Here is a 26,501-nt window from a genome sequence, read left to right as displayed (position 1 = left end):
TTGGGGTGCGGGGGTGTCCAGATCTGGGGGTGTCATAGTTTGGGGGTATCAAGTTCTGGGGTTTGGGGTATCAAGATCCGGGGGTTTCGGGGTTTGGGGGTCTCAAGGTCTGGGGGTGTCATTGTTTGGGGTGGAGGAGGCAGAGTCTTGGGGTTTCAGGGTTTGGGGTATCAAGGTCCGGGGGTTTCGGGGTGCGGGGTGTCCAGATCTGGGGGTGTCTGGATCTGAGGGTGTCCATGTTTGGGGTATCAAGGTCCGGGGCTTTGGGGGTCCGGGGTATCAAGGTCCGGGGGTTTGGGGTATCAAGGTCCGGGGGTTTCGGGGCGCGGGGTGCCGGATCTGGGGGTGACCCCGCACCCCCCGCGGCCGTGGCTCGGAGCGGGGCTCTCCCGGCGCTCCTCGCGCCGCTCGGGTGATTAATGAGGCCAATTAGGCCGATAATGGCTCTCCAGGCACCGACGGGTGATGGATGCTGCCGGGCCCTGGGTGGGCGCCATCGGAGCGAGGAGGGGGCTGTGACGTCACCGGCACCGCTGACGTCACGGGGGGAGGTGTGACATCACACGCTGACTCACCGCAGCCGCGCAGGGCCGGGGCTGCTCCGCCGTTATCGGGGGGACATGTCGCGATAGTGCCGCGGTGTCGCGCCCATTGGGATGGCCGGGATTGCTCCGGGGCGGAATGAATCCACCCCGTTAATTAATTCTCCGTTAATTCTCCGTTAATTCTCCCTTTAATTCTCGGCTCTTTTGTTTCCTGTTTGTTTGCTTCGCTCGGGATGAATTTTTTATGCACCACGCCAAAATCCCGTGGGGTTTCCAGCTGGGGACTTGTAGGGGTTGTAGGATTCCCTAAAATTGTAGGGTTGGGAGGGCTCTGGGGGGGTTGTGACCCGGTCCAGTGGGATGTGTGGGGCTGGGATGGGAACAGAGGGGGTTTGGACTCGTTCCGTGGGGATCGGGAGGGATTTGGAAGGGCAGGAACTTCATCCAGGGGTTTTGTGGATCGAGAAAGGTCTGGGGGAGCTGGAATTCCATCCCAGGGCTGGGTGGATCCAGAGGGGTCGGGGGGAGCTGGAATTTCTCCCCAGGGTTTTGTGGATCAGGAAGTTCTGGAGCAGCTGGAATTTCACTCAAGGATTGTGTGGATCAGGAGGGATTCGGAAGGGCAGGAACTTCACCCCAAGGCTGGGTGGATCCAGAGGGGTCTGGGGGAACTGGAATTTTACTCCAGGGTTCTGTGGATCCGGAGGGATTTGGAAGGGCAGGAACTTCACCCCAGGTCTGTGTGGGTCAGGAGCAGCTGAAATGTCACCGAAGGGTTTTGTGGGGGAGGGATCTGAAGGCTCTGTGGATTTGATCCATGGATTTGTGGATCAGGACGGATCTGGGAGGGCTCTGTGGGATTGATGCATTGGATTTGTGGATCTGGAAGGAGCCAGGAGGGTTCTGTGGGTTTGATCCGTTGGATTTGTGGCTCAGGAGGGATCTGAGGGCTCTCTGTGGGTCTGGAGGGATCCTGTGGATTGGATCCATTGGATTTGTGGATCTGGAAGGTGCCAGGAGGGTTCTGTGGATTTGATCCATTGCTTGTGTGGCTCAGGAGGGATCCAGGGGGGCTCTGTGGATTTTCCCGTTGGATTTGTGGATCACAGAAGGGATCTGGTGGGAGCTCTGTGGATTTTCCTGTGGGATTTGTGGATCCAGAGGGATCTGAAGGCTCTGTGGATTTGATCCACGAAATGGGAGGATCAGGAGGGAACCGGGGGGGGGGTTCTGTGGATTTTTCTGTGAGATTTGTGGATCAGGAGGGAGCCGGGGTGGCTTTGTGGATTTTCCAGTTGGATTTGTAGATCTGGAGGGATCTGGGGGAGCTCTGTGGATTTTCCTGTGGGATTTGTGGATCAGGAAGGATCTGGGGGGGCTCTGTGGATTTTCCCGTTGGATTTGTGGATCCGGAGGGATCCAGGAGGGCTCTGTGGATTTTCCCGTTGGATTTGTGGATCAGGAGGGAGCCGGGGTGGCTTTGTGGATTTTCCAGTTGGATTTGTAGATCTGGAGGGATCTGGATTTTCCCGTTGGATTTGTGGATCAGAGGGAGCCGGGGGGGCTCTGTGGATTTGATCCATGGAATGGGAGGATCGGGAGGGAGCCAGGGGGGCTCCGCGGAGCCGGGGGGGTTCTGTGGATTTTCCCGTTGGATTTGTGTATCAGGAGGGAGCCGGGGGGGCTCTGTGGATTTGATCCATGGAATGGGAGGATCGGGAGGGAGCCGGGGGAGCTCTGTGGATTTGATCCATGAAATGGGAGGATCAGGAAGGATCCGGGGGAGCTCTGTGGATTTTCCCATTGGATTTGTGGATCAGAGGGAGCCGGGGGGGCTCTGTGGATTTGATCCATGGAATGGGAGGATCGGGAGGGAGCCGGGGGGGCTCCGCGGAGCCGGGGGCAGGCTCGGCGCGGCGGCGGCAGCCGTGCTCAGGTGCAGGCACGTTCATCCCGAGCCGCAGCATCTCCCATTAATGAAGCACTTCATCACGGCGCCGTGCCGGGGGGGGCGGCGGGGGGGCACCCAATTCCGGGTGATAAATCCCCGCCGACGGCCCCGGCTCCGCTCGCAGCCGCGCCGTGATCCTCCTTCATCTTGAATAATATTTTTGGAGAGGTTGTAAAATAACCCAGCGCCGCAGCTGCCAGCGGGCTCCAAACCCCCACCCGCGACCCCCCCGGCCCCCCCTGCGTGTGTGCGGCTCACGTGTGTGAGCACAAGGATGCCGAGCAGGTGTGGCTGCGTGTGTGCGGGTCCGTGCCTGGGCACGTGTGTGTGCAAGGGTGTGCCAGGACACCGGGGTGCCCCTCCCGGACCCTCCGGGTGCCCCTCCTGGTGCCCCCCAGGCTCCTGGCAGCGCCCTTGAGCCCAGATTTTTGTGGTCATTGTCCTCTTTGTCCCACCCAGATCTCTTGAGTCTTCTGGATTTTGGGGTGAGGGTCCCACCCAGACCCTTGGGTACCCTCCTGGATCCCTAAATTTTGTAATCAAGGTCTACCCAGACCCTCCTCGAAACCCCTGAATTTTGGGATGAGAGTCATCCCCAGACCCCTGGACCCCTGAATTTTGTAATCAAGGTCTACCCAGACCCTCAGACCCTCCCCATAACTCCCGGATTTTGGGGTGAGGGTCCCACCCAGACCCCTGGGTACCCTCCTGGATCCCTAAATTTTGTAATCAAGGTCTACTCAGACCCTCCTCGAAACTCCTGGATTTTGGGGTGAGGGTCCTCCCAAACCCCTGAACCCCTGAATTTTGGGATGAGAGTCATCCCCAGACCCCCGGACCCCTGAATTTTGTAATCAAGGTCTACCCAGACCCCTAGACCCTCCCCATAACTCCCGAATTTTGGGGTGAGTGTCTCCCCAGACTATTGAGTGCCCCTCTGGACCCCTGGATTTTGTGAAGATTTACCCAGAACCTTCCCCTAAACTCCTGAATTTTGGGGTGAGGGTCATCCCCAGACCTCCAAATCCCTGAATTTTGTGAAGATCTACCCAGAACCTTCCCCTGAACTTCTGGATTAGGGGGTGAGGTTCTCAACCAGACATCTGGGTGCTCCTGGACCCCAGAATTTTGGGGTGAGGGTCCCCCCAGGCCCCTGGAGCCCTGAATTTTGTAGTCAAGGTCTAGCCAGACCACTGGACCCTCCCCATAATTCCTGGATTTTGGGGTGAGGGTCCCCCCAGACTCTTCAGTGCCCCTCTGGACCCCTGAATTTTGGGGTGAGGGCTCCCCCCAGACATCTGAGTCCCCCTTGAACCCCTGAATTTTGGGGTGGGGGTTCCTTCCCGGACCCCTGGCTCCCCCAGCTGGGTTCCCATGCATTGAATGGGAACCCCGGCGTGGGGGGTGGGGCTGCCCAGATGTGCACACGTGTGGCACACACATGTCCCCACACGTGCCCCGGGCTTGGCTGCTGCCATTCCTTCCTCCCTGGGGAGGATTTTTTGTGTTCTTCCCCCAAAATTCTTCCCCAAACTCCGCGTGGGCCAGGCTGGAGGAGAAGCTCCGGTGACACCCCTGTCCTGGTGTCACCCTCGGGGGGGTTGGAGCCCACCTTGGAGCCCCCCCAGGTCCCCATTTCAGATCAGGAAAGCACCGCAGGGAATTAAACTCTTAATTACATTCATTAATGAGCCCTGCTGGGGAGGGAATCCCGGGGGAGCTCCTGCAGAAAATGGGGGTCTGGGGGTGACAGGAGCGGGGTCCCCCAAACCCCCTGGACCTGGCTCGGCTGGAAATGCCACGGATCCCTCACGCCCCCCCTCTCTGTGCCCCCCTCGTGCCACCCTGGGCACAGGGAGGTGACAAAGGACACGCCAGCCCTGCCCAGGGCAGGATCTCCATCTCGGGGAGCGCCACTTAATCAATCAAATCTCAAATCTTTAATTCTATCACCCGGGGCCTTGGATGTGCCTCAACCACCCCCTCCACAAGAAATTCCCCCCTTTGTCCCTCGGAAGCGGAAAGGGGAGGGTGGGGGGCTCCGAGACCCCCAAAATCGAGGCTCGCAGCTCAGGGGCTGTGCTGGCGCTCACTGCACCCCCCTTTAGCGAGGGTGGGGGTCTCCATCCCCGCCGGGTCCATCCCGCCGCCCCCTCCCCCTTTGTCGGGCACTAATGGCCGCTCCCCATCCGCGCGGCAGCATCTGCTGCTGCCAGCGAGATTTGCATGGCTAAATGTAAATTGGGTGTTTTATCATTTATCATAAACGGGAGGGAGGGAGGGAGGGCGGCCAAGCCCGGCCAAGTTGTCACCGGCGATCACACGGCTCATCCTTCGCCCCGCCACCTGCCGTGGGTGGCGAGGGACAGCCAGGCAGCCCGGGGACATCGGGGGTGGCTCAGCGCTCCCCCAGAATCGCCCCCGAGGTGAGGGGGTGAGGCTGGAAGGAGCGGCGGGTGATGGATTTGGTGTCCGGCTTTCCCCGGGCTGTGTCCCCGGGATGTCCCCACCCGTCCCGTCCCTCCCTCTCCTCCTGCCCTCCCCTCCATCCTCGCTCGGACCTCGGAGCGCGGCGCAGCGATCCCAGCCTGGCCATGAAGGGTCCCCTGCGTGGAGGGATGTTCTCCCGGCATGTCAAACGGCACCCCGGAGTGAGTGACGGAACCCCCCGTTCCTCCAGGGACCCCCCAATCCCTCCCCCAAATCCTCTTCCTCTTCCTCGTCCCCTCGCAGCCCCCAGCCCTCAGGTGTGCCCTTGCCCACCACGTGCCTGGAGCTCCTGGCCTTCCTCACATCCTTCTCCCATCATCCCCACTCCCCATTCCTCCTGTTCTGTGACCTTCCTCAGCCTCCTCTTCCTCCCAGTTCCCAAAACCCTCCTCATCCCCCCAAATTCCTGAGTTATTCCCCCTCCCCTCTGTCCCTGTGCTCTCCCAGCCCCCTCCGGCTGAGCCGGGGGTCCTGGGGAGCCCCCTCCCCTCTGTCCCCTGCTCTCCCAGCCCCCTCCGGCTGATCCGGGGGTCCTGGGGAGCCCCCTCCCTCCTTCAGCAAGGAGAGGTGAGACCACCCCGTGCTCCCCCACCCCATTCCCTCCATCCAGCCCTGCCGAGGGGTCGGGGCTCCTTCCCCGAGCCCGGCTGGGGCACCCCAACCCTTACCCACCCCCCAAGAGCTGAGGGGACCTTCCCCGTGCCCCTCCCCACCCTGTCTAGGCACGTCTTTGTCAGGGAGGATGGAAGTGAAGCCCCCTCCCCACTCCCCCCAGATCTGCCCCCGTCACCCCTCAAAATGGCAGACTGAGGGGTTTGGGTAAAAACCCCTCAAAATGAGGGGCTTGGGGTAAAAAATGCCTCAACTCCCAGGCTGGGCACTGCCAGGGGGGTGCCAGCACAGTGGGCACGGGTGGTTGGGACCCCCAGGGTGCCCCCCACATCCTTGGATGAGGCTCCTCCCTGCAGAACGGGGAAATTTGGGGTATTTCTGTCCCTGCCACCCTTTCCCCCCCTCTGAGGAGCCGTGAGGGGTTTGGGGGGCACAAAGAAGACCCCAAACCGGAGGTGTAAAAGCACGGAGGGGTCCTGGGTGCCTGCGCCCAGCAATTTCTGGGTGTCACCTGCTCCACGCGGTGCCATCCATCCGTCTGTCCGTCTGTCCGTCCGCCCCCCGCTGCCAACCAGGTGTAGCCACGGCTCCTCAGCGTGCCCGGCTGCCTGGCAGTGACGGATGGCACCGCTGGCACCGCCAGAACCCGCTGGCACGGCTCGGCGGGCACCGGAGCGGGCAGCGGGGCAGAGCCTGGCACGGCGCCGCACCTGGGGGAAATCGGGCTCCACCGCTGGCACCTGCGGCTTGGCAGCCTCGCCCTGCCCCTAATTGCTGCCAGCCATTAATTACCCAGCCGCTGCCGGCAGCAGATGGTGAGACGGCCCCGCTGCCCCCGGATCGTCTCCGGCAGCCGCGGCAATTCCCGGCGCTGCGGAGAGCGCTGGATTCGCCAGCGCTGCTGCCAGCTCCGGCTGGCACTCGGTGCCCATCCGCTGCTGATGGCCCTGACACCCCGCACGGGGCTGGCATCCGCCCGTCCAGCCTGGTTTGGGCACTGCCGGGAGGGAACTGGGCCGTACTGGGAGCCATACTGGGAGTACTGGGAGAGCCTGGTCAGGGGGGCACATCTGTTTTTACCCCTTTTTCCCACGCGTGGCAGCGAACAGATGGGTCGGACTGATCCTTCCCCTCACATTCTCCAGTTATGCCCAGTGTCATGCCAGTGGGGAAACTGAGTCACGGAGCGGCGGGCGCTCATTTTGGGGCGTTTTCTGCAGCTGCGAGCAGAGGCAGGTGCTGCCGGTGCAGCTCCGTGGGCAGCGCTCCCGTTAACGGGCAGGACGCGGCTCCATCCCGGTGGCACGGGGCTGGCACCGCTCTCATTTCACTCCCAGGAGCTGGGCCATGCTGGGAGCCATACTGGGAGCACTGGGAGAGCCTGGTCAGGGGGGCACATCTGTGTTTTCCCTTTTCCCACGCGTGGCAGCGACAGATGGGTCGGACTGACCCTTCCTATCACATTCTCCTGCTATGCCCCCCCCGCCCGGTGTCATCCCAGTGGGGAAACTGAGTCACGGAGCGTTTCGGGGGCATTTTCTCCGAGCTGCAGCTGCCGAGCAGAGGAGCTGCGAGCAGAGGCAGGTGCTGCCGGTGCAGCTCCATCGGCAGCGCTCCCGTTAATGGGCAGGACGCGGTTCCCTCCCAGGGGCACGGGGCTGGCGCCGCTCTCATTTCGCTCGCCGCGGTAATTTGGGGGAGGTCAAAGCCTCCTCGGCTCGGCTCCGATTGAGGCCGCGTCGCTCCGGGCACTGGGGGATTGGCGGAGCGAGCGGAGATGAGGAGATGGAGCCGAGGTGCGCTGGGAGCCGCCGTGGGCACGGAGAGGGGGGTGAGGGGACACGCTGGCAGGATGAGTGGGGGGAGTTGGGGTCGCTGAGTGCCCCCCAGGAGCCGCTTTGGACTCCCAGCGTGTCCCAGTCCATCCCAGTAAAAGGAACAGGAGCTCCTTGTCTCGTGCTCCATCAGGGATGGTGCGGAGGGGAGCAGAGCAGGGGGGGCTGTGGGGGGACAGGGACCCTGTCCGGGGTCACAGCTCGGGGACAGGCCGTGCCCAGGGCTGAGTATCTCAGGGGGAACCATGAGCCAAGGCTCAGCCCTGAGTGGAGTCACTGGGAGCACTGGGAGCACTGGAAATGGGGTGTTAATCTCCAAATCCTTCAGGGAAGAAGCATAAACCGAGGTTTGCTCTGACCAGGGACACTGGGAATGAGGTGCCCAGACCCAAATCCTTCAGGGAGGAGCCATAAAATGAGGCTCAGCCCCGAGCAGAGTCACTGGGAGCACTGGGAATGGGGTGCCCAGATCCAGATCCTTTACGGACGAGCCATAAATGGAGGCGCAGCCCTGACTGGAGTCACTGGGAGCACTGGGAATGGGTGTTAATCTCCAAATCCTTCAGGGAAGGAGCATAAACCGAGGTTTGTTCTGACCAGGAGCACTGGGAGCACTGGGAATGATGGAAATGGGGTGGTGAATACAAAATCCTTCAGGGAAGAGCCATAAACCCAGGTTTGCTCTGAGCAGGGGCACTGGGAGCACTGGGAATGGGGTCCCCGGGTCCAAATCCTTCCGTGAGGAGCCACAAACCGAGGCTCAGCCCCGAGCAGGGTCACTGGGAGCACTGGGAATGGTGGGAATGGGGTGTTCAGCACCAAATCTTTCAGGAAAGAACCATGAATTGAGATTTGCTCTGACCGGGGGCACTGGGAGCACTGGGAATGGGGTGTTCAGCACCAAATCCTTCAGGGAAAAGCCATAAACCCAGATTTGCTCTGACCAGGGGCACTGGGAGCACTGGGAATGGGGTGCCCAGACCCAAATCCTTGAGGGACGAGCCATAAATTGAGGCTCAGCCCCGAGCAGAGTCACTGGGAGCACTGGGAGCACCGGGAATGGGCTCCCCAGCTCCTCAGCAGAGCCAGCGCTGGGCAGCCACAGGCGGAGGGGAGGCGATTTCTCATTCCAAATCCAATTCCTCTCCAGCACGAGCCGATTTTTCTCTCCCTCTTTTAATTCAGTCACTCAAGCTGACAGCTACACTGTGTACCACAGCCCAGCTACAGGATTGCTCTGCCATATTCCCCCTGTAAATCTCCCGGCGTGTCAGCTCTCCCTTTCACTCTCCAGTCCGCCTGATAAATATTCATTTTATTGGGGTATTTTTCATTTTTCTCACTCTCCCTCTCTCTCCTCTCTCTCTCTCTGCAGCTCGTTCCTCTCATTGGCTTCATCAGTGTGGGCCTGGGCAGTGCAGTCCTGTACCTGCTGCGGTTGGCACTGTACAGCCCAGATGTCAGGTATGCCTTGGGGGCACCCCTGGGGGTCACCCCTGGGGGTCACCCCACACCCCCAGAGCACGGGGGGCTCAGCCTTGGAGTGGTACCAGGCGCTGGCACGCCCAGACACAGCTTGATGATGAATGATGGGGGAAATGTGGGTCCAGAGGTGCCCAGGAGAGCTGGGCACTGTACAGCCCAGATGTCAGGTACGCCTTGGGGGCACCTGTGGGGCACCCCTGGGGCACCCCTGGGGGTCACCCCACACCCCCAGAGCACGGGGGGCTCAGCCCAGGGGTGGCACCAGGTGCTGGCATGCCCACCACCCAGATTGATGGTGAATGATGGGGGAATGTGGGTCCAGATGTGCCCAGGAGAGCTGGCACTGTACAGCCCAGATGTCAGGTACGCCTTGGGGGCACCTGTGGGGCACCCCTGGGGGGTCACCCCACACCCCCAGAGCAGGGGGGGCTCAGCCCAGACCTGGCACCAGGTGCTGGCATGCCCACCACCCAGATTGATGGTGAATGATGGGGGGAAATGTGGGTTCAGAGGTGCCCAGGAGAGCTGGGCACTGCACAGCCCAGATGTCAGGTACGCCTTGGGGGCACCTGTGGGGAGGATGGATGGATGGACAGATGGAATCAGGGCTGTGGGATCTCAAAGGATGGTTGGTGAGCACATCCTGGGGTGACCAGACTGCTTTTCCCACATCCTCCAACCTCATTTTTCATGGTTTCCTCCCCCTAAAACCACTCCTGGGTTTCATCAGGCACCAGACGAGCTCAGCCCCACAATTATCACCCCCAGACGCCTCAGCCTGGAGGGTGGCAGAGAAGGGGGGGGTTGGGAGGGAACAACACCCCCCATCCCATCCCCCAGACCCATAAACAGCTCCAGGGGGGTTGTGTTTGCAGCACAGCCCCCCCTCCCTCCCCCATCCACACACAAACATCTTCCCAGATGGAAAATTCTGCTCCTGGCCAGCACCAGTGAACGAGGGGGGAAAGAAGGGGGGACACCACGAGCTGCTGTCCCCAGGGACCCCATCCCATGGCCCTGCTGCCTCCCGGGCCAGGACGGGCTGTGTCCAGCTTGGAAAGGCTTCAAGGACAACTGGGGGCGGTGCTGGTGGGGCTGGGGGCGCTTTGGGGGGCTCCAGTGGGGTGTGGGAGGGGGGTCTCTCCCCCATTGATGTCCCTGTCACCCCTCACAGCTGGGACCGGAAGAATAATCCTGAGCCCTGGAACAAGCTGAGCCCCACAGACCAGTACAAAGTGAGCACTGGGTGAACTGGGAGTGTTTGGGGAGGGGGAGGCAGCTGCTTTTAGGGCAAAACACTCAGGAAGGGGAAAGGGGGAGAGCAGAACCCCCCAAATGCTCGAATTTGGGGAAGGGGCACCATGTGCCACCAAGGCCAGGCTGCAGTGACACTTGGGGGGACAGCAAACTGGATCCTTTATGGAATTCCAGAACCTGGGAGGGGGCAGCAAACTGGATTCTTTGGGGTTTCCCAGAGCCCAGGGGCAGCAAACTGGATCCTTTAGGGTTTCCCGGGGGGGCTGGCAGTGTTTGGGGGGCAGGCAGCCACTTTTAGGGCAAAACACTCAGGTGACAGAGGGATCAGTTGTGGAGCAGAACCCCCCCGAATGTTTGTGCTCGAATTTGGGGAAGGGGCCACGACTCCCCCCTGACCCCCCTCCCTCCCTTCTCCAGTTTCTGGCAGTTTCCACCGACTACAAGAACCTCAAAAAGGAGCGGCCCAGCTTCTGAGCCACCTCTGGGACGTGCCAGGGTGAAGGGGGTGCCCCCCACTGCCCCCCCAGCTCCCCCAAACCGCGTGGCCGTGTCCCACCCCCCAATAAAGCACATCCCTGGGGGTGCCCCCTCACCCCCACCTCGTGCCTGCGTGAAACTCAGCACTGGAATAAATTATGGGGTGTGTGGGGGGGGAGCAAACTGGGGCCTTGATGGGATTCCAGAACCTGGGAGGAGGCAGCAAACTGGATCCTTTGGGGTTTCCCAAAATCTGGGGACAGCAAACTGGATCCTTTGGTGTTTCCCAGAACCTGGGAAGGGTGGGTGGGCAGCAAACGGAATCCTTTAGGGTTTCCCAGAGCCTGGAGCGGGGGCAAACTGGATCTTTTAGGGTTTTCCAGAGCCTGGGGAGGGGTGGGGGGCAGCAAACTGGATCTTTTAGGGTTTCCCAGAGCCCAGGGGCAGCAAACTGGATCCTTTAGGGTTTCCCAGGGGGCTGGCAGTGTTTGGGGGGGCGGGCAGCCACTTTTAGGGCAAAATACTCAGGTGACAGAGGGATCAGTTGTGGAGCAGAACCCCCCGAATGTTTGTGCTTGAATTTGGGGAAGGGGCCACGACCCCCCCTGACCCCCCTCCCTCCCTTCTCCAGTTTCTGGCAGTTTCCACCGACTACAAGAACCTCAAAAAGGAGCGGCCCAGCTTCTGAGCCACCTCTGGGACGTGCCAGGGTGAAGGGGGTGCCCCCCACTGCCCCCCCAGCTCCCCCAAACCGCGTGGCCGTGTCCCACCCCCCAATAAAGCACATCCCTGGGGGTGCCCCCTCACCCCCACCTCGTGCCTGCGTGAAACTCAGCACTGGAATAAATTATGGGGTGTGTGGGGGGGGAGCAAACTGGGGCCTTGATGGGATTCCAGAACCTGGGAGGAGGCAGCAAACTGGATCCTTTGGGGTTTCCCAAAATCTGGGGACAGCAAACTGGATCCTTTGGGGTTTCCCAGAACCTGGGAAGGGTGGCTGGGCAGCAAGCGGAATCCTTTAGGGTTTCCCAGAGCCTGGGGGCAGCAAACTGGATCCTTTAGGGTGTTCCAGAGACTGGAGTGGGAGCAAACTGGATCTTTTATGGACTCCCAGAACCTGGAGGGGGGCAAACTGGATCTCTTAGGGTTTCCCAAAACCTGGGCACAGTAAACTGGATCCTTTAGGGTTTTCCCTAGTCTGGGGGGAGCAGCAAACTGGATCCTTGATGGAATCCCGGAGCCTGGGAGCAGCAAACTGGATCTTTTAGGGGTTTCCCAGAGCCTGGGGGCAGCAAACTGGATCCTTTAGGGTTTTCCAGTCTGGGGAAGGGGACAGCACTGGATTCTTTATGGAATCCCAGAACCTGGGAGGTGGCAACAAACTGGATCCTTTAGGGTTTTCCAGAGCCTGTGAGGGGACAGCACCGGATCCTTTATGGAATCCCAGGACCTGGAGGGGGGGCAAACTGGATCCTTTAGGGTTACCCAGTCTAGGGGAAGCAGCAAACCCCCCCAGAGCGAGCCCAGCCTGGCAGCAGGGGCGTGCCCCCCCCTCAGTGGTCACTGAAGCCGGGCATGGGGAGGGCACACTCCATGGGGGGGAAGGCAGAGGGGGGGCCTGAGCCCCTCTGTGACCCCCCAGGAGCGAGCCCAGCCTGGCAGCAGGGGCGTGCCCCCCTCAGTGGTCGCTGAAGCCGGGCATGGGGAAGGCACGGGCGAAGGTCTCCACGCGCTGCCGCAGGTCGCTCAGGCGCCGCTGCGTCTCCGGGTCCTGCAGCAGGAAGGTCTTGAAGTCCTGGAGCTTACCTGGGGGTGGAGGGGCACAGGTGAGCCCCAGGGCAGCTCCAGCCCTCGCCAGGTACCCACAACAGGGGCTGAGGGGCAGCCAGGAAGGGGGAAATGGGGGACAGGGACCCCCGTGGCTCACTGGTTTTGCCACCCGGTCTGGGCAGCAGGGCTGGCAGCACAAGGGGAGAAGGGCTGAGGGGCACTCAGGAAGGGGGAAATGGGGGTACAGGGCCCCCCCCACGGCTCACTGGTTTTGCTCTTGACATCCAAGGCCAGGGCGATGCCCTCGTCGAGGAACTCCACGACCTTGTGGAAATCCTCCTCGCGGAATTGGCGGGAGGTCAGCGCGGGGGCACCTGGGGACAGAGCCCATCAGGGACAGCAGTGCTGGGGGGCACCTGGACCCCAAGGGGCTCCCTGGGTCCCAGCCATCCAAGGGGCTCTCAGGGTCCCAGGTCCCCAAGGAGCTCCCTCATTCCCAGCCCCAAAAGGAGCTCCCTCAGTCCCAACCACCCAAGAGGCTCTCCAGGTCTCAGCCCCTCAAGGTGGTCCCTCAGTCCCAGCCCCTCACTGGAGGTCACTCATTCCCAGACCCCCAAGAAGCTCACAGGGTTCCAGCCCCCCAAAGGAGCTGAGTCCCGGCCCCTCACTGGGGTTCCCTCATTCCCAGACCCCCAAAGAATTCCCTCATTCCCAGCCCTCCAAGGAGCTCCCTCAGTCCCAGCGCCCCAAGGGGCTCACAGGGTCCCAGCCCCTCAAGGTGGTCCCTCAGTCCCAGCCCCTCACTGGGGTTCCCTCAGTCCCAGGCCCCCAAGAAGCTCCCTGGGTCCCAGACTCCCAAGGGGCTCCCTCATTCCCAGACCCTCAAGGGGCTCTCAGGGTCCCAGCCCCTCAAGGTGGTCCCTCAGTCCCAGCCCCCCAAAGAACTCCCTCATTCCCAGACCCCCAAGAAGCTCCCTGGGTCCAAACCCCTCACTGCACCTCCCCAAGGGGCTCCCCAAATTCTGCTCCCCACAGGCTCCTGCCCCTTTTCCCATCTCCAAATTCCCACTAAAACAGAGAAGGGTGAATCAGAGTGGGGCCGCTGTGGGGTGAGGAGGCCGGGCAGGGGCTGTCCCTCACCGAGGCGCAGCCCCCCGGGGGTCAGGGCACTCTTGTCCCCCGGGCACGTGTTCTTGTTGGCCGTGATGGAGACGAGCTCCAGCACCCGCTCTGCCCGCGCCCCGTCGATGCCCTTGGGCCGCAGGTCCACCAGCACCAGGTGGTTGTCAGTGCCACCTGGGGAGCAGAGGAGAGGGGTGAGGGTCCCTGAGCACCCCCAGACCCCTCTGCTGCGCCTTTGCTGCTCTGCAGTGCTGCCTGTTCTGCCTCAGCCCCACTCGGTGCCCCCCAATCCCCCTGCACACCCCACTGCTGTCCTGAGACTGAGCAGAGCCGCTCGTCCCCATGAGAGCTCACCCCTCCTTGTTCCCAAAACTGTGGGGTCAGAGCATCACCTGACACCAGCATGTACCTGATCCCCGCCTCCTTGACCCCAAAACAGCAGGGCCAGAGCATGACCTGACACCAAGGGTGTACCTTGTCCCCACCACGGCTCCAAAACCCATCCTTGACCCCAAAACCAGCAGGGCCAGAGCATGACCTGACACCAGCGTGTACCTGGTCCCTAAAACTGTGGGGCCAGAGCATTACCTGACACCAGCGTGTACCTCATCCCCACCACACTTCACCTTTCCTTGTCCCCAAAACCAGCAGGGCCAGAGCCTCACCTGACACCAGGGTGTACCTGGTCCCCAAAACAGCAGGACTGGAGCATCACCTGACACCAGGATATACCTGGTCCCCACCACGGCTCCAAAACCCACCCTTGACCCCAAAGCAGCAGGACTGGAACCTTACCTGACACGAGGGTGTAGCCCCGCTGCAGCAGCGCCTGTGCCATGGCCTTGGCGTTCCTCAGCACCTGCTGGCAGTACTCCCGGAAGGCTGGGGAGCTGGCCTGCCAGGGGGGACACCCCATCAGCACCGGGGGCACGGGGCACCCCCCGCCCCGAGCCCCCCACCCCAGCACACCTGCTTGAGGGCCACGGCCACGGCAGCAATGGCGTGGTTGTGGGGTCCCCCCTGCAGGGAGGGGAACACCGAGAAGTTGATCCTGTCCTCCAGGTCGTAGAGGGTCTCCTTGCCCGTCTTCTTATCCACGGAGCGCACGCCCTTGCGGTAGAAGATCAGCCCCGACCTGGTGGCAAGAGAGGCTGTCACCTGTCCTCCCGGGGGGACACCACCCCCCTGCCCGCGGTGCCAGGGCTCTCACCTGGCGCCACGCAGGGTCTTGTGCGTGGTGCTGGTGACGACGTCGGCGTGCTCGAAGGGCGACGGGATGGCCTTGGCGGCCACCAGCCCGCTGATGTGGGCCATGTCGGCCAGCAGGTAGGCCTTGACCTCATCGCACACCTGGGGACAGCAGCAGGGTCACCTGCTGTCCCCAGAGCCCCTCCTCAGCCCCACGAGCCCCCTCATTACCATGATATTTTTATGGAAATCCTTTGCTGGGATTTTTTTCCCCTGAGAAGCCTCAGAGGAAAAGGAAAGCAATACCGGGTGTGGAATGTGGTCTGGAGATTGTGCACCAGCAGGGCACCTTTGGCTGGTCCACGTGAGGTTTCTGCTCAATGGCCAACCTGGGTCCAGCTGGCTCCAAGCTCAGTCAGGAGCTTTTGTTGTCATTCCACTCCTTTCCTTTCCAGCTTTCTGGCTCTATCATTTCTCTATTTCTTTTAGTATAGCATTATAATGTAATGTAATATACTAGAATAATATAATATATATCATATATATCATGTATAGTTATATAATTATATTATAATGCTATAATATTATATATTATATATAAGTATATATATTTATTCTTATACATTGTATTATTTATAATATTAATATTACATTACTTATATACAATATATAATATATAATATATAATATATAATATATATAGTATATATATTATATATAACATATTGTATAACATAATTATAGTTATAATAACAATACTACTTCTTCTTCGTCTTCTTCGTCTTCTTCTTATATAATATAATATAATATAATATAATATAATATAATATAATATAATATAATAATATATGATTGATATTATATAACATAATATATAATACAATGTAATATCATATAATACCATATAATACCACACAATACCATACCATACTATATCATATCATATTGTCATGGTTTGACCACACATACCATATCATATCATATCACATCATATCATATCACATCAATCATACCACATATCATATCATATCATATCATATCATATCATATCATATCATATCATATCATATCATATCATATCATATCATATCATATCATATTGTCATGGTTTGACCACACATACCATACCATATCATATCATATCACATCATATCAATCACATCAATCATACCATACCACACCATATCCTAAACACCAACTCCGCCCTGTGGCCCGCGGCTCCATCCCTCCCGTCCTGGCCCAGCCCGGCCCGTACACCATATCCTAAACACCAACTCCGCCCTGTGGCCCGCGGCTCCGCGGCTCCATCCCTCCCCTCCCGTCCCGTCCCGGCCCGGCCCGGCCCGTGGCGCACCCTCCTGATGCGGCCGTAGTCGATGAGGCGCGCGTAGGCGCTGGTGCCCGCGATCACCAGGCGCGGGCGGAACAGCCGCGCCGTCACCTCCAGCTGCGCGTAGTCAATCAGGCCTGTGGCGGGCTGCGGGGACAGACGGACGGACGGACGGACGGGCGGGTCAGGCAGCGCGGGGATGGACGGACGGACGGACAGACGGAGAAACGGACGGACAGACAGGTGGGTCAGGCAGTGTGGGGATGGACAGACAGACGGATGGACAGACAGACGGATGGACAGACAGGCGGGTCAGTCAGTGCGGGGATGGACGGACAGACACGGACGGACGGACAGGCGGGTCAGGCAGCACGGGGATGGACGGACGCACAGCCAGACGGACGCACAGACAGACGGACGGACGGACAGGCGGGGCAGGGAGCGCGGGGGGGGGCGGACAGGCGGACAGACCGGACAGACAGACGGAGAAACGGACGGACAGACAGGTGGGTCAGGCAGTGTGGGGATGGACAGACAGACGGATGGACAGACAGGCAGGTCAGTCAGTGCGGGGATGGACGGACGGACAGACAGACAGAGAAATGGACGGACAGACAGGCGGGTCAGGCAGTGCGGGGATGGACGGACGGACAGACAGACGGAGAAACGGACGGACAGACAGGTGGGTCAGGCAGTGTGGGGATGGACAGACAGACGGATGGACAGACAGGCAGGTCAGTCAGTGCGGGGATGGACGGACGGACAGACAGACAGAGAAATGGACGGACAGACAGGCGGGTCAGGCAGTGCGGGGATGGACGGACGGACAGACAGACGGAGAAACGGACGGACAGACAGGTGGGTCAGGCAGTGTGGGGATGGACAGACAGACGGACAGACAGACGGATGGACAGACAGGCGGGTCAGTCAGTGCGGGGATGGACGGACAGACACGGACGGACAGACAGACGGACGGACGGACAGGTGGGTCGGGCAGCGCGGGGATGGACAGACAGACGGACAGGCAGGTGGGTCAGGCAGCGTGGGGACGGATGGACAGTCAGACGGACGGACAGTCAGGTGAGGCAGCGTGGAGATGGATGGACAGACAGACGGACGGACGGATGGACAGGCAGGTCAGGCAGCGCAGGGATGGACAGACAGACGGACAGTCAGGTGAGGCAGCGTGGCGATGGATGGACAGACAGACGGACGGACGGATGGACAGGCAGGTCAGGCAGCGCAGGGATGGACAGACAGACGGACGGACAGATGGACGGACTGGCGGGTCAGGCAGCGCAGGAATGGACGGACAGACAGACAGACGGACAGGCAGGTCAGGCAGCGCAGGGATGGACAGACAGGTCAGTCAGCACAGGGACAGACAGACAGACAGACAGGTCAGTCAGTACAGGGATGGATGGATGGATGGATGGATGGATGGATGGATGGTTGGATGGATGGATGGATGGATGGACGGACAGGTCAGTCAGCACTGGGGTCAGGGATGGACGGACAGACAGAGAGACAAGTCAGTCAGCCCAGGGATGGACAGGTAGGTCAGTCAGTCAGTCCATGGATAGACAGACAGACAGGCAGGTCAGTCAATGGATGGATGGATGGATGGATGGATGGATGGATGGATGGACGGACAGGCAGGTCAGTCAGCACAGGGATGGACAGACAGATTGGTCAGCCCAGGGATGGACAGACAGACAGACTGACAAATGAGTCAGGCCAGGGACAGACAGGCCAGTCAGTCCAAGGACAGACAGACAGGCCAGTCAGTCCAAGGACAGACAAACAGACACATTGGTCAGTCCAGGGGCAGGCAGACAGGTCAGTCAGCCCACGGATAAACAGACAGATTAGTCAGTCCAGGGACAGACAGACAGACATGTCAGTCAGCCCCAAGGATGGCTGTGAAGGACAGACAGACAGACAGGAGAGCTGGGCCAGTTAGCCCAGAAATGGACAGCCAGCCTGGTCATGCTGGGAATGGACAGATGGACAGACAGACAGATGGACAGTGGAGGAACCCCTCTGCTCCGAGCACAGCACCTGAGCCCTGGGCACCTCCCTTGGCACTGGGACACGGAGGGGACACCCTGGGGACAGCTCAGGGACACCTCGGGGACACCTTGGGGACACCCTGAGGGCACCCTGGGGACACTTTGGGACACCTCAGGGACACCGTGAGGACACCCTGGGGACACCTCAGGGACACCCTGGGGACACTTTGGGGACACTCCAGGGACACACTGGGGATACCTCAGGGACACCCCGGGGACACTGTGAGGACACCCTGGGGATACCTTGGGGACACCCTGGGGACATGCTGGGGACACCCTAAGGACACCTTGGGGACACCCTGGGGATACCTCAGGGACACCGTGAGGACACCCTGGGGACACCTCAGGGATACCCTGGAGACACTTTGGGGACACCTTGGGGACACCCTGAGGGCACCCTGGGGACACCTCGAAGACACCTCGGGGATACCCTAGGGACACTTTGGGGACACTCCAGGGACACACTGGGGACACCTCAGGGACACTGTGAGGACACCCTGGGGACACTTTGGGGACACTCTGGGGACACCTCGGAGCCTCCCTTCCCCCAGCTCACATCAAGCTTGTAGGGCATGGACTCGAAGAAGATGGAGGTGGCCGAGATCCTCTTGGTGTCACTCATGTAACCGTGGGTGAGGCTGCGGGGGAGGCACAGGGTGAGGACAAACCCTCATTCCCGACATTCCCGACATTCCCGATATTCCTGACACTCCCGATATTCCCGACATTCCTGACATTCCCGACATTCCCGACATTCCCGATATTCCCGATATTCCCGACATTCCCGGGGGCTGGAAAGAAAGGCTGGGCCGGGAAAATGGTATTTACATCATCATTTACTGGATGATGCAAAACTGTATAATCATTTAATGATAAATTATAAGATTGTTAAATGATATTATTGTTAAATGCCATGGTTGTTTGGTAATTGGATATAGTTATTGTTTAATTGTAACAAGAATCATGAGAAACTATGTTTGGGGGGTTTGATAATATAGGGATAAAATGTTCCTAAAATCATGGGATATTCCAGATATTCAGGGGAGTTGGAAAGAAAGGCTGGGCCTGGGAAAATGTTATTTACTGGATGATGCAAAACTGTATATTCATTTAATGATAAATTATATAATTGTTACATGATATTTATTATTGATGATTATTAAATGCCATGGTTGTTTGGTAATTGGATATAGTTATTGTTTAATTGTAGCAAAAATCATCAGAAACTGTATTTGGGGGGGTTTGATATTATAGGGATAAAATGTTTCTAAAATCATGGGATATTCTGGGGGTTTGAAAGAAAGGCTGGGCTGGGAAAATGTTATTTACTGGATGATGCAAATCTGTATAATCATTTAATGATAAATGATATGATTGTTTGGTAATTGGATATAGTTATTGATTAATTGTAACAAGAATTATGAGAAACTACATTTGGGGTTTGATATTATAGGGATAAAATGTTCCTAAAATCATGGGATATTCCAGATATTCAGGGGGGCTGGAAAGAAAGGCTGGGCTGGGAAAATGTTATTTACTGGATGATGCAAATCTGTATAATCATTTAATGATAAATGATATCATTGTTAAATGATGTGATTATTAAATGCCATGGTTGTTTGGTAATTGGATATAGTTATTGTTTAATTGTAGCAAAAATCATCAGAAACTGTATTCGGGGGGTTTGATATTATAGGGATAAAATGTTCCTAAAATCATGGGATATTCCAGATATTCAGGGGGGCTGGAAAGAAAGGCTGGGCTGGGAAAATGGTATTTACATCAACCTTTACTGGATGATGCAAAACTGTGTAATCATTTAATGATAAACTGTATGATTGATAAATGATATGATTATACAACCTGTATAATCATTTAATGATAAATTATATTATTGTTAAATGCCATGATTGTTTGGCAATTGGATATAATTATTGTTTAAAAATAATGAGGAATTATGTCTGGGGGGTTTGATGGAAATTACAAAAACCCATGCTTGGATGAAATCAATGTATAGAATACAAGTTTCTTAATTAATCTGTAGCTCTATAAGGATAAGGGTTAAGGGATAAGGGATGAAAACGTGTTCATCCCAAAGCCATGGCGGAGTCAGATTTGGGTCTGTACCCCTGACACTTCAATTAAAGCACCCGCAGGTAATTATTCTATGATTGTGTTTCTGAATGCTAACAGCCCCGGGGGGCACCGGGTCCTGTCCCCACCCCAAATCCTCACATCCCCCACCCCAAATCCCCCCTCCCCAGTTTCCCACATCCCCTACCCCAAACCACCACCTCCNAATAAATATCATATAATCATATAATAAATATACTACAATATAATAATATAATATAATATAATATAATATAATATAATATAATATAATATAATATAATATAATATAATATAATATAATATAATATAATATAATATAATATAATATAATATAATATAATATAATATAATATAATATAATATAATATAATATAATATAATACTATAATATGATAATATAATATTATATAATAATATAGTATTATATAACATTATTATTAATATTAATAATAATATTATTAATAATAATAATCCTTCTAAGAACATGGAGTCACATTCCTCTCTTCCCTGTCCTGGAGAGCCTCACAAACCCCACAGACGGGGTCACCAGGGGGTCCCCACTGCCAGCCTGGCCCCAAGGGAGGCTTGGTGCCGAGGGCAGCCCCCAGGGGTGCCTCAGGTTCAGACTTTCTGTGGTTTTCAGGGTCCGTGCTGCTTTAGAGTGATGGCTCACGTTTTAGTTTTTGTATTTTTGAGATTCTGTGCTGGTTTAGGTTTTAATTCTGAAATTCATGTTATATACCTCACGTTTTAGCTTTTGTATGTTTGAGATCCTGTGCTGGTTTAGGCTGTAGCTCTGAGATTCGTGTTATACACCTCACGTTTTAGTTTTTGTATGTTTGAGATTCTGTGCTGGCTTAGGTTGCAATTCTGAGATTCGTGTTATACACCTCAGGTTTTAGTTTTTGTATGTTTGAGATTCTGTGCTGGTTTAGGTTATAATTCTGAGATTCATGTTATATACCTCACGTTTTAGCTTTTGTATGTTTGAGATTCTGTGCTGGTTTAGGCTGCAATTCTGAGATTCATGTTACACACCTCAGGTTTTAGTTTTGGTATGTTTGAGATTCTGTGCTGGCTTTGTGTGATGTCTCAGGTTTGAGATTTTCTATTTTTCAGATTCTGTGCTGGCTTAGGTTGTAGTTCTGAGATTCATGTTATACACCTCAGGTTTTAATTTTTATATGTTTCAGGTTCTCTGCTGCTTTAGAGGGATGTCTCACGTTTTAGTTTTTCTATTTTTGAGATCCTGTGCTGGTTTAGGTTGTAGTTCTGAGATTTATGTTACACACCTCAGGTTTTAGGTTTTTTTTAGTTTTTATATGTTTCAGGTTCTGTGTTGGTTTAGGTTTTAATTCTGAAATTCATGTTATATACCTCAGGTTTTAGTTTTTATATGTTTCAGATTCTGTGCTGGTTTAGGCTGTAGTTCTGAGATTCATGTTATACACCTCAGGTTTTAGTTTTTGTTTCAGATTCTGTGCTGGCTTGGTGTGATGTCTCAGGTTTTAGTTTTTCTATTTTTCAGATTCTGTGCTGGTTTAGGCTGTAGTTCTGAGATTCATGTTATACACCTCAGGTTTTAGTTTTTGTTTCAGATTCTGTGCTGGCTTGGTGTGATGTCTCAGGTTTTAGTTTTTCTATTTTTCAGATTCTGTGCTGGTTTAGGCTGTAGCTCTGAGATTCATGTTATACACCTCAGGTTTTAATTTTTGTATTTTTGAGATTCTGTGTTGGTTTAGGCTGTAGTTCTGAGATTCATGTTATACACCTCAGGTTTTAATTTTTCTACGTTTCAGGTTCTGTTCTGCTTTACTGTGGGTCTGGGTTTCACATTTTGGGATGCTGAGCTCTCTGCACAGAGCAGGAGACAAAACAATTCCTGCTCCAGCTGGGGACCAAGGACAGAGGATCCAAACCTCATTGTGACAATTTCAGGTCCAACTTGTGACCGTTTTGAGTTTATCTTGGATTCATTTTGTGACATTTTGGGTTCATTTCGGGTTCATTTTGTGACAATTTCAGGTCCAACTTGTGACCGTTTTGAGTTTATCTTGGATTCATTTTGTGACATTTTGGGTTCATTTCGGGTTCATTTTGTGACAATTTCAGGTCCAACTTGTGACCATTTTGAGTTTATCTTGGATTCATTTTGTGACCATTTTGGATTCATTTCGGGTTCATTTTGTGACCATTTTGAGTTCATTTTGTGATCATTTTTGGGTTCCTTTTGTGACCATTTTGTGATCATTTTGGGTACGTTTTGTGACCATTTTGGGTCCATTTTGTGATCATTTTGGGTTCATTTTGTGACCATTTTGGGTTAATTTTGGGTTCATTTTGTGATTATTTCGGGTTTGGCTGGGATGTAGCCCTGGCTGGGCTCTCGTACTGCCCAAGGTGGATCTGTTGATCAATCCTGACAAATTTATCTCCTGATCAATCCCTGTTTATTCCTGAGCTCTGTCCTAGGACAACCTTCACACAGCCCCAGCCCTTCCCTGGGGCTCCCTGGGTGTCCCCTGCAGCTGCACCCCAGTGCCCCCCAAGCCCACTCCCCACTTTACCTCTTCCCAGGATACCCCTCCGAGTATTTGTTGTTGAGGCAGGAGCCCAGGGCCTCCAGAGCTGCCCGGCTGCAGAAATTCTGGGGGGAAAAGGTGATGGGAATCAGAGCAGCCAAAATGCCCTAAGCAGAGAACCCCCAGGGCTGACCCCACCCCGTGGGCACCGGGCAGGGGCCAAGGCTGGTGGCAGGGGCTGTGCCAGCCCTGGGCACTTTGGGGTGGACACAAAGTCCAGGGGGGTGGGAGAAACACTGGGATGGGGGTCCCAGTGCCCAGCCAGGGTGAGGAGGAGGAGCAGGATGGAATTGAGACCCTCAGGGATGATGGAAGAGGGGGGAAGGGGTACACAGGGGGAGAATGGGGGCACCAGGACACCCCCAGTGGGGACCAGGACATGGGTGGGAATCAGAGAGGCCAAACCCCCTTAAACAGGGATCCCCCAATCCCAACCCCACCCCTGCACAATCCCATTCCCTAAACAGGGATCCCCCAAAACCCCCTAACCAGGGAGGGATCCCCCAGGCTCGACCCCATCCCTGCCCAAACCTCCCTAACCAGGGATCCCCCAATCACCCCTGTGCCCAAACCCCCTAACCAGGGATCCCCCATTCCCATTCCCTAACCAGGGATTCCCCAATCCCATTCCCTAAACAGGGATCCCCCAAAACCCCCTAACCAGGGAGGGATCCCCCAGGCTCAACCCCATCCCTGCCCAAACCTCCCTAACCAGGGATCCCCCAATCCCCCCCATAGAGGGATCCCCCAATCCCAGCCCTGCCCAACCCCATTCCCTAACCAGGGATCCCCCAATCCCCAATAACAGGGATCCCCCAATGCCAACCCTGCCCAATCCCCAATCCCAACCCTGCCCAAACCCCCCCAAACCCCGTCCAGCCCGGGCACGGCCCGGGGGCGGCGGCGGCGGCGGGGCCGTGCTGTGCCCGCCGGGGGCCGCTGCCCACCCGGGCCCCCCAGCGCTGCAGGGTCTGCACGGGGGGGCAGGCTGTGAGCCCCGGGGACCCCCGGGCCCGCCAGCACCCATGGGTGACGGTGGAGGGGTAACAGTGCCATGGGGGGGCCTGGCAGCGGGGCACCCTGCCAGGGGTGGGGGCACACGGGCACACGGGGCACAAGGGGCACCCCAAGGGGCACACGGGGCACCCCAAGGGGCACACGGGGCACAAGGGGCACACAAGGACCCCAAGGGGCACACGGGGCACAAGGGGCACCCCAAGGGGCACACGGGGCACAAGGGGACCCCAAGGGGCACAAGGGGCACCCCAAGGGGCACACGGGGCACAAGGGGCACCCCAAGGGGCACACGGGGCACCCCAAGGGGCACACAGGGACCCCACGGGCACACGGGACCTCAAGGGGTACACCGGGACCCCAAGGGGCACACGGGGCTCATGGGGACCCCCCCAGCTCCACACAGGGTGCATGGGGACCCCAAGGGACACAGAGGGCACACGGGGACGCCAAGGGGCACACGGGGCACATGGGGACCCCCCCCAGGCTCCACATAGGGTGCATGGGGACCCCAAGGGACACATGAGGACCCCAAGGGGCACACGGGACCCCAAGGGGCACATGGGGCACAAGGGGCACACAGGACACATGGGGACCCCAAGAAGCCCACAGGGCATATGGGGACTCCTCCATGGTCCCCCCAAAGTACATGGGGACCCCACAAGCCACATGGGGACCTCTAAGGACCCCACAGGATACAGGAAGACCCCCTCAAAGTCCTCACAAAGTACACAAGGACCCCCCCAAACTACTTTGGGATCCCCTCAAGGACCCCCCAAACTACTTGGGGATCCCCCAAGGGTCCCATAAAGCACATGGGGACCTCCAAGGACCCCACAGGGCACACGGGGCCCCCTCAAACTCCTCACAAAGCCCACAAGGACCCCCCAAAACCCCACAAGGCACACGGGGAGCCCCCCAGGGAGGGGATTCCCCCCCCCCCCCCGTTGTACTCGGTGGCTGCGGGGGGGATCCCGCCCCTGCAGCACCGGGGGTGCCCCCGGAGCCCCCCGGTGCCCCCCGGTGCCGGGTGATGTAACCGCGGCCGCCCCATTGCATCACCCGGGGCCGCGGGCACCGGGCAGGGGCCAAGGCCGGTGGCGGGGCCGGTCCCGGCCCCGGGGACTTTGGGACGGACACAAAGTCCGCGGGGTGGGGTGGGGGAACCGGAGAGGGGGGGCACGGTACCGGGATGGGGGTCCCGGTGGTGAGGAAGAGGAGGGGGATGGAGTGGAGACCCCCAGGGATAAGGGAGGATGGGTGAGGGGGAGAACGGGGGGACCGGGACACCCCCCCGCCCCATACCGGGGACCGGGACCCCCGCCCCACACCGGGGACCGGGACCCCCGCCCCACACCGGGATCGCTGCGGCACCGGGGCTGCAGCACCGGGACCCCCCGAGCACTGAAACCCCCGGGGGGATCGGGACCCCTCTGGGTTCCGGACCCCCCCTCCGGTCACCGGGACCCCCGGGGGGTGTTGCTCTGCCACGTACCGGGACTGACCCCCCCCCGGGCACCGGGACCGCTGTGAGCACCGGGACACCGGGGAGGCAGCACCCAGCGAGCACCGGGGGGAGGGAACCGGGACCCGAACCGGGGATCCGAACCGGGAACCGGGATCCGAACCGGGGATCGGAACCGGGAACCGGGGATCCGAATTGGGAACCGGGGATCCGAACAGGGAACCGGGGATCTGAAACGGGGATCTGAACCGGGAACCGGGATCCGAACTGGGAACCGGGGATCGGAACCAGGATCCGAACGGAGGATCTTTACCGGGAACCGGGATCCGAAACGGGAACCAGGGATCGGAACCGGGGATCCGAACCGGGAACCGGGGGGTCCTTGCCGGGAACCGGGGATCCCTACCGGGAACTCTTACCGGGAACGGGGGATCTTTACCCGGAACCCTTACCGGGAACCGGGGACGCTTACCGGGGATCCTCACCGGGAACCCTTACGGGGAACCGGAGCCCCTCACCGGGAACCGGGGACCCCCCCGGCGGGCACCGGGCCCCCCCAGCCCCGAGGCTCACCCTGCCCAGGCGGAGCGGCCACATCTCGGTGTGCGCTGCACGTGGGTCCCGGTGCCTGTCCCGGTCCCGCTCCCGGTGCCGCTCCCGGTGCCGGCCCCGCTTGGCCCCGCCCCCCGCGCGCGCTGCCGGGAGGGCGGAGCCACCGGGGCCGACGGGAAAGTGGCGGTCTGAGCCTGCCCCACCCCCCCTCGAGCGGGGTCAGCCCGGTCCCTGCACCCCCGTCCCAAATTTTGGGGTCCCCCATCCCTACACTCCCCATCCCTGCACCCCTATCCCTCATTTTAGGGTCCCTAATTTTGGGGTCCTTGCACCCCCATCCTTAATTTTGGTCCCCTATCCCTGCACTCCCCATCCCTAATTTTAGGGTTCCACATCCCTGCACTCCCCATCCCTAATTTTGGGGTTCCCCATCCCTAATTTTGGAGTCCTTGCGCCCCCCATCCCTAATTTTAATTCCCCCTTCCTGCACCCCCATCCCGAATTTTGGGGTCCCCCATCCCTAATTTTGGGGTCCCACGTCCCTGCACCCCCCCATCCCTAATTTTGGGGTTCCCTATCCCTGATTTTGGAGTCCTTGCACCCCCATCCCGGGGGGGTCTGGGGGGTCTCAGTGGGTGG

At 57.7% G+C, this 26,501-nt stretch overlaps 2 protein-coding genes across 3 annotated transcripts; one reads left to right on the top strand and one right to left on the bottom strand.

Moving 5' to 3' along the window:
• Positions 1-4,781: 4,781 nt before the first annotated feature.
• NDUFA4L2 (NDUFA4 mitochondrial complex associated like 2) lies at positions 4,782-10,795 on the top strand. 2 transcript variants are annotated; one of them, XM_039703185.1, is made up of 4 exons: positions 4,782-5,147; positions 8,809-8,897; positions 10,093-10,153; positions 10,593-10,795. In XM_039703185.1, exons 1-4 carry the CDS (start codon positions 4,956-4,958, stop codon positions 10,647-10,649), a joined length of 399 nt encoding a protein of 132 aa, XP_039559119.1. In that variant the 5' UTR covers positions 4,782-4,955; the 3' UTR covers positions 10,650-10,795. The 2 variants fall into 2 exon arrangements, with proteins under 2 accessions (XP_039559119.1, XP_039559120.1); XM_039703186.1 differs by lacking the exons at positions 4,782-5,147; positions 8,809-8,897 and adding an exon at positions 8,971-9,281.
• Positions 10,796-12,249: 1,454 nt separating this feature from the next.
• Positions 12,250-25,994, bottom strand: SHMT2 (serine hydroxymethyltransferase 2). Its single transcript, XM_039703222.1, has 12 exons — positions 25,884-25,994; positions 23,707-23,802; positions 22,817-22,896; positions 22,042-22,103; positions 18,691-18,803; positions 16,087-16,209; positions 14,755-14,894; positions 14,514-14,679; positions 14,340-14,439; positions 13,563-13,718; positions 12,689-12,796; positions 12,250-12,458 (listed from the first exon to the last, which is right to left on the bottom strand). Exons 1-12 carry the CDS (start codon positions 25,905-25,907, stop codon positions 12,331-12,333), a joined length of 1,296 nt encoding a protein of 431 aa, XP_039559156.1. The 5' UTR covers positions 25,908-25,994; the 3' UTR covers positions 12,250-12,330.
• Positions 25,995-26,501: the final 507 nt, after the last annotated feature.

This window comes from Passer montanus, unplaced genomic scaffold (assembly GCF_014805655.1).
Source record: "Passer montanus isolate IOZ18808 unplaced genomic scaffold, ASM1480565v1 scaffold161, whole genome shotgun sequence".
Lineage (NCBI taxonomy): Eukaryota > Metazoa > Chordata > Aves > Passeriformes > Passeridae > Passer > Passer montanus.
The sequence above is the reverse complement of the archived record's forward strand: the minus strand, read 5'-3'. Positions and strand labels throughout refer to the sequence as shown.

Bases quoted from the DNA above. Each gene is read 5' to 3' on its own strand.
- NDUFA4L2 (XM_039703185.1), top strand. From the start codon at position 4,956: ATGGATTTGGTGTCCGGCTTTCCCCGGGCTGTGTCCCCGGGATGTCCC. The intron at 5,148-8,808 runs GTGAGTGACGGA...CTCTCTCTGCAG, and splicing joins ATGTCAAACGGCACCCCGGA to CTCGTTCCTCTCATTGGCTT. The intron at 10,154-10,592 runs GTGAGCACTGGG...TCCCTTCTCCAG, and splicing joins GCCCCACAGACCAGTACAAA to TTTCTGGCAGTTTCCACCGA.
- SHMT2 (XM_039703222.1), bottom strand. From the start codon at position 25,907: ATGTGGCCGCTCCGCCTGGGCAGG. The intron at 22,897-23,706 runs ACGGGGTTTGGG...TTTTCCCCCCAG, and splicing joins CCGGGCCGTGCCCGGGCTGG to AATTTCTGCAGCCGGGCAGC. The intron at 14,680-14,754 runs GTGAGAGCCCTG...TCTTGCCACCAG, and splicing joins AAGACCCTGCGTGGCGCCAG to GTCGGGGCTGATCTTCTACC.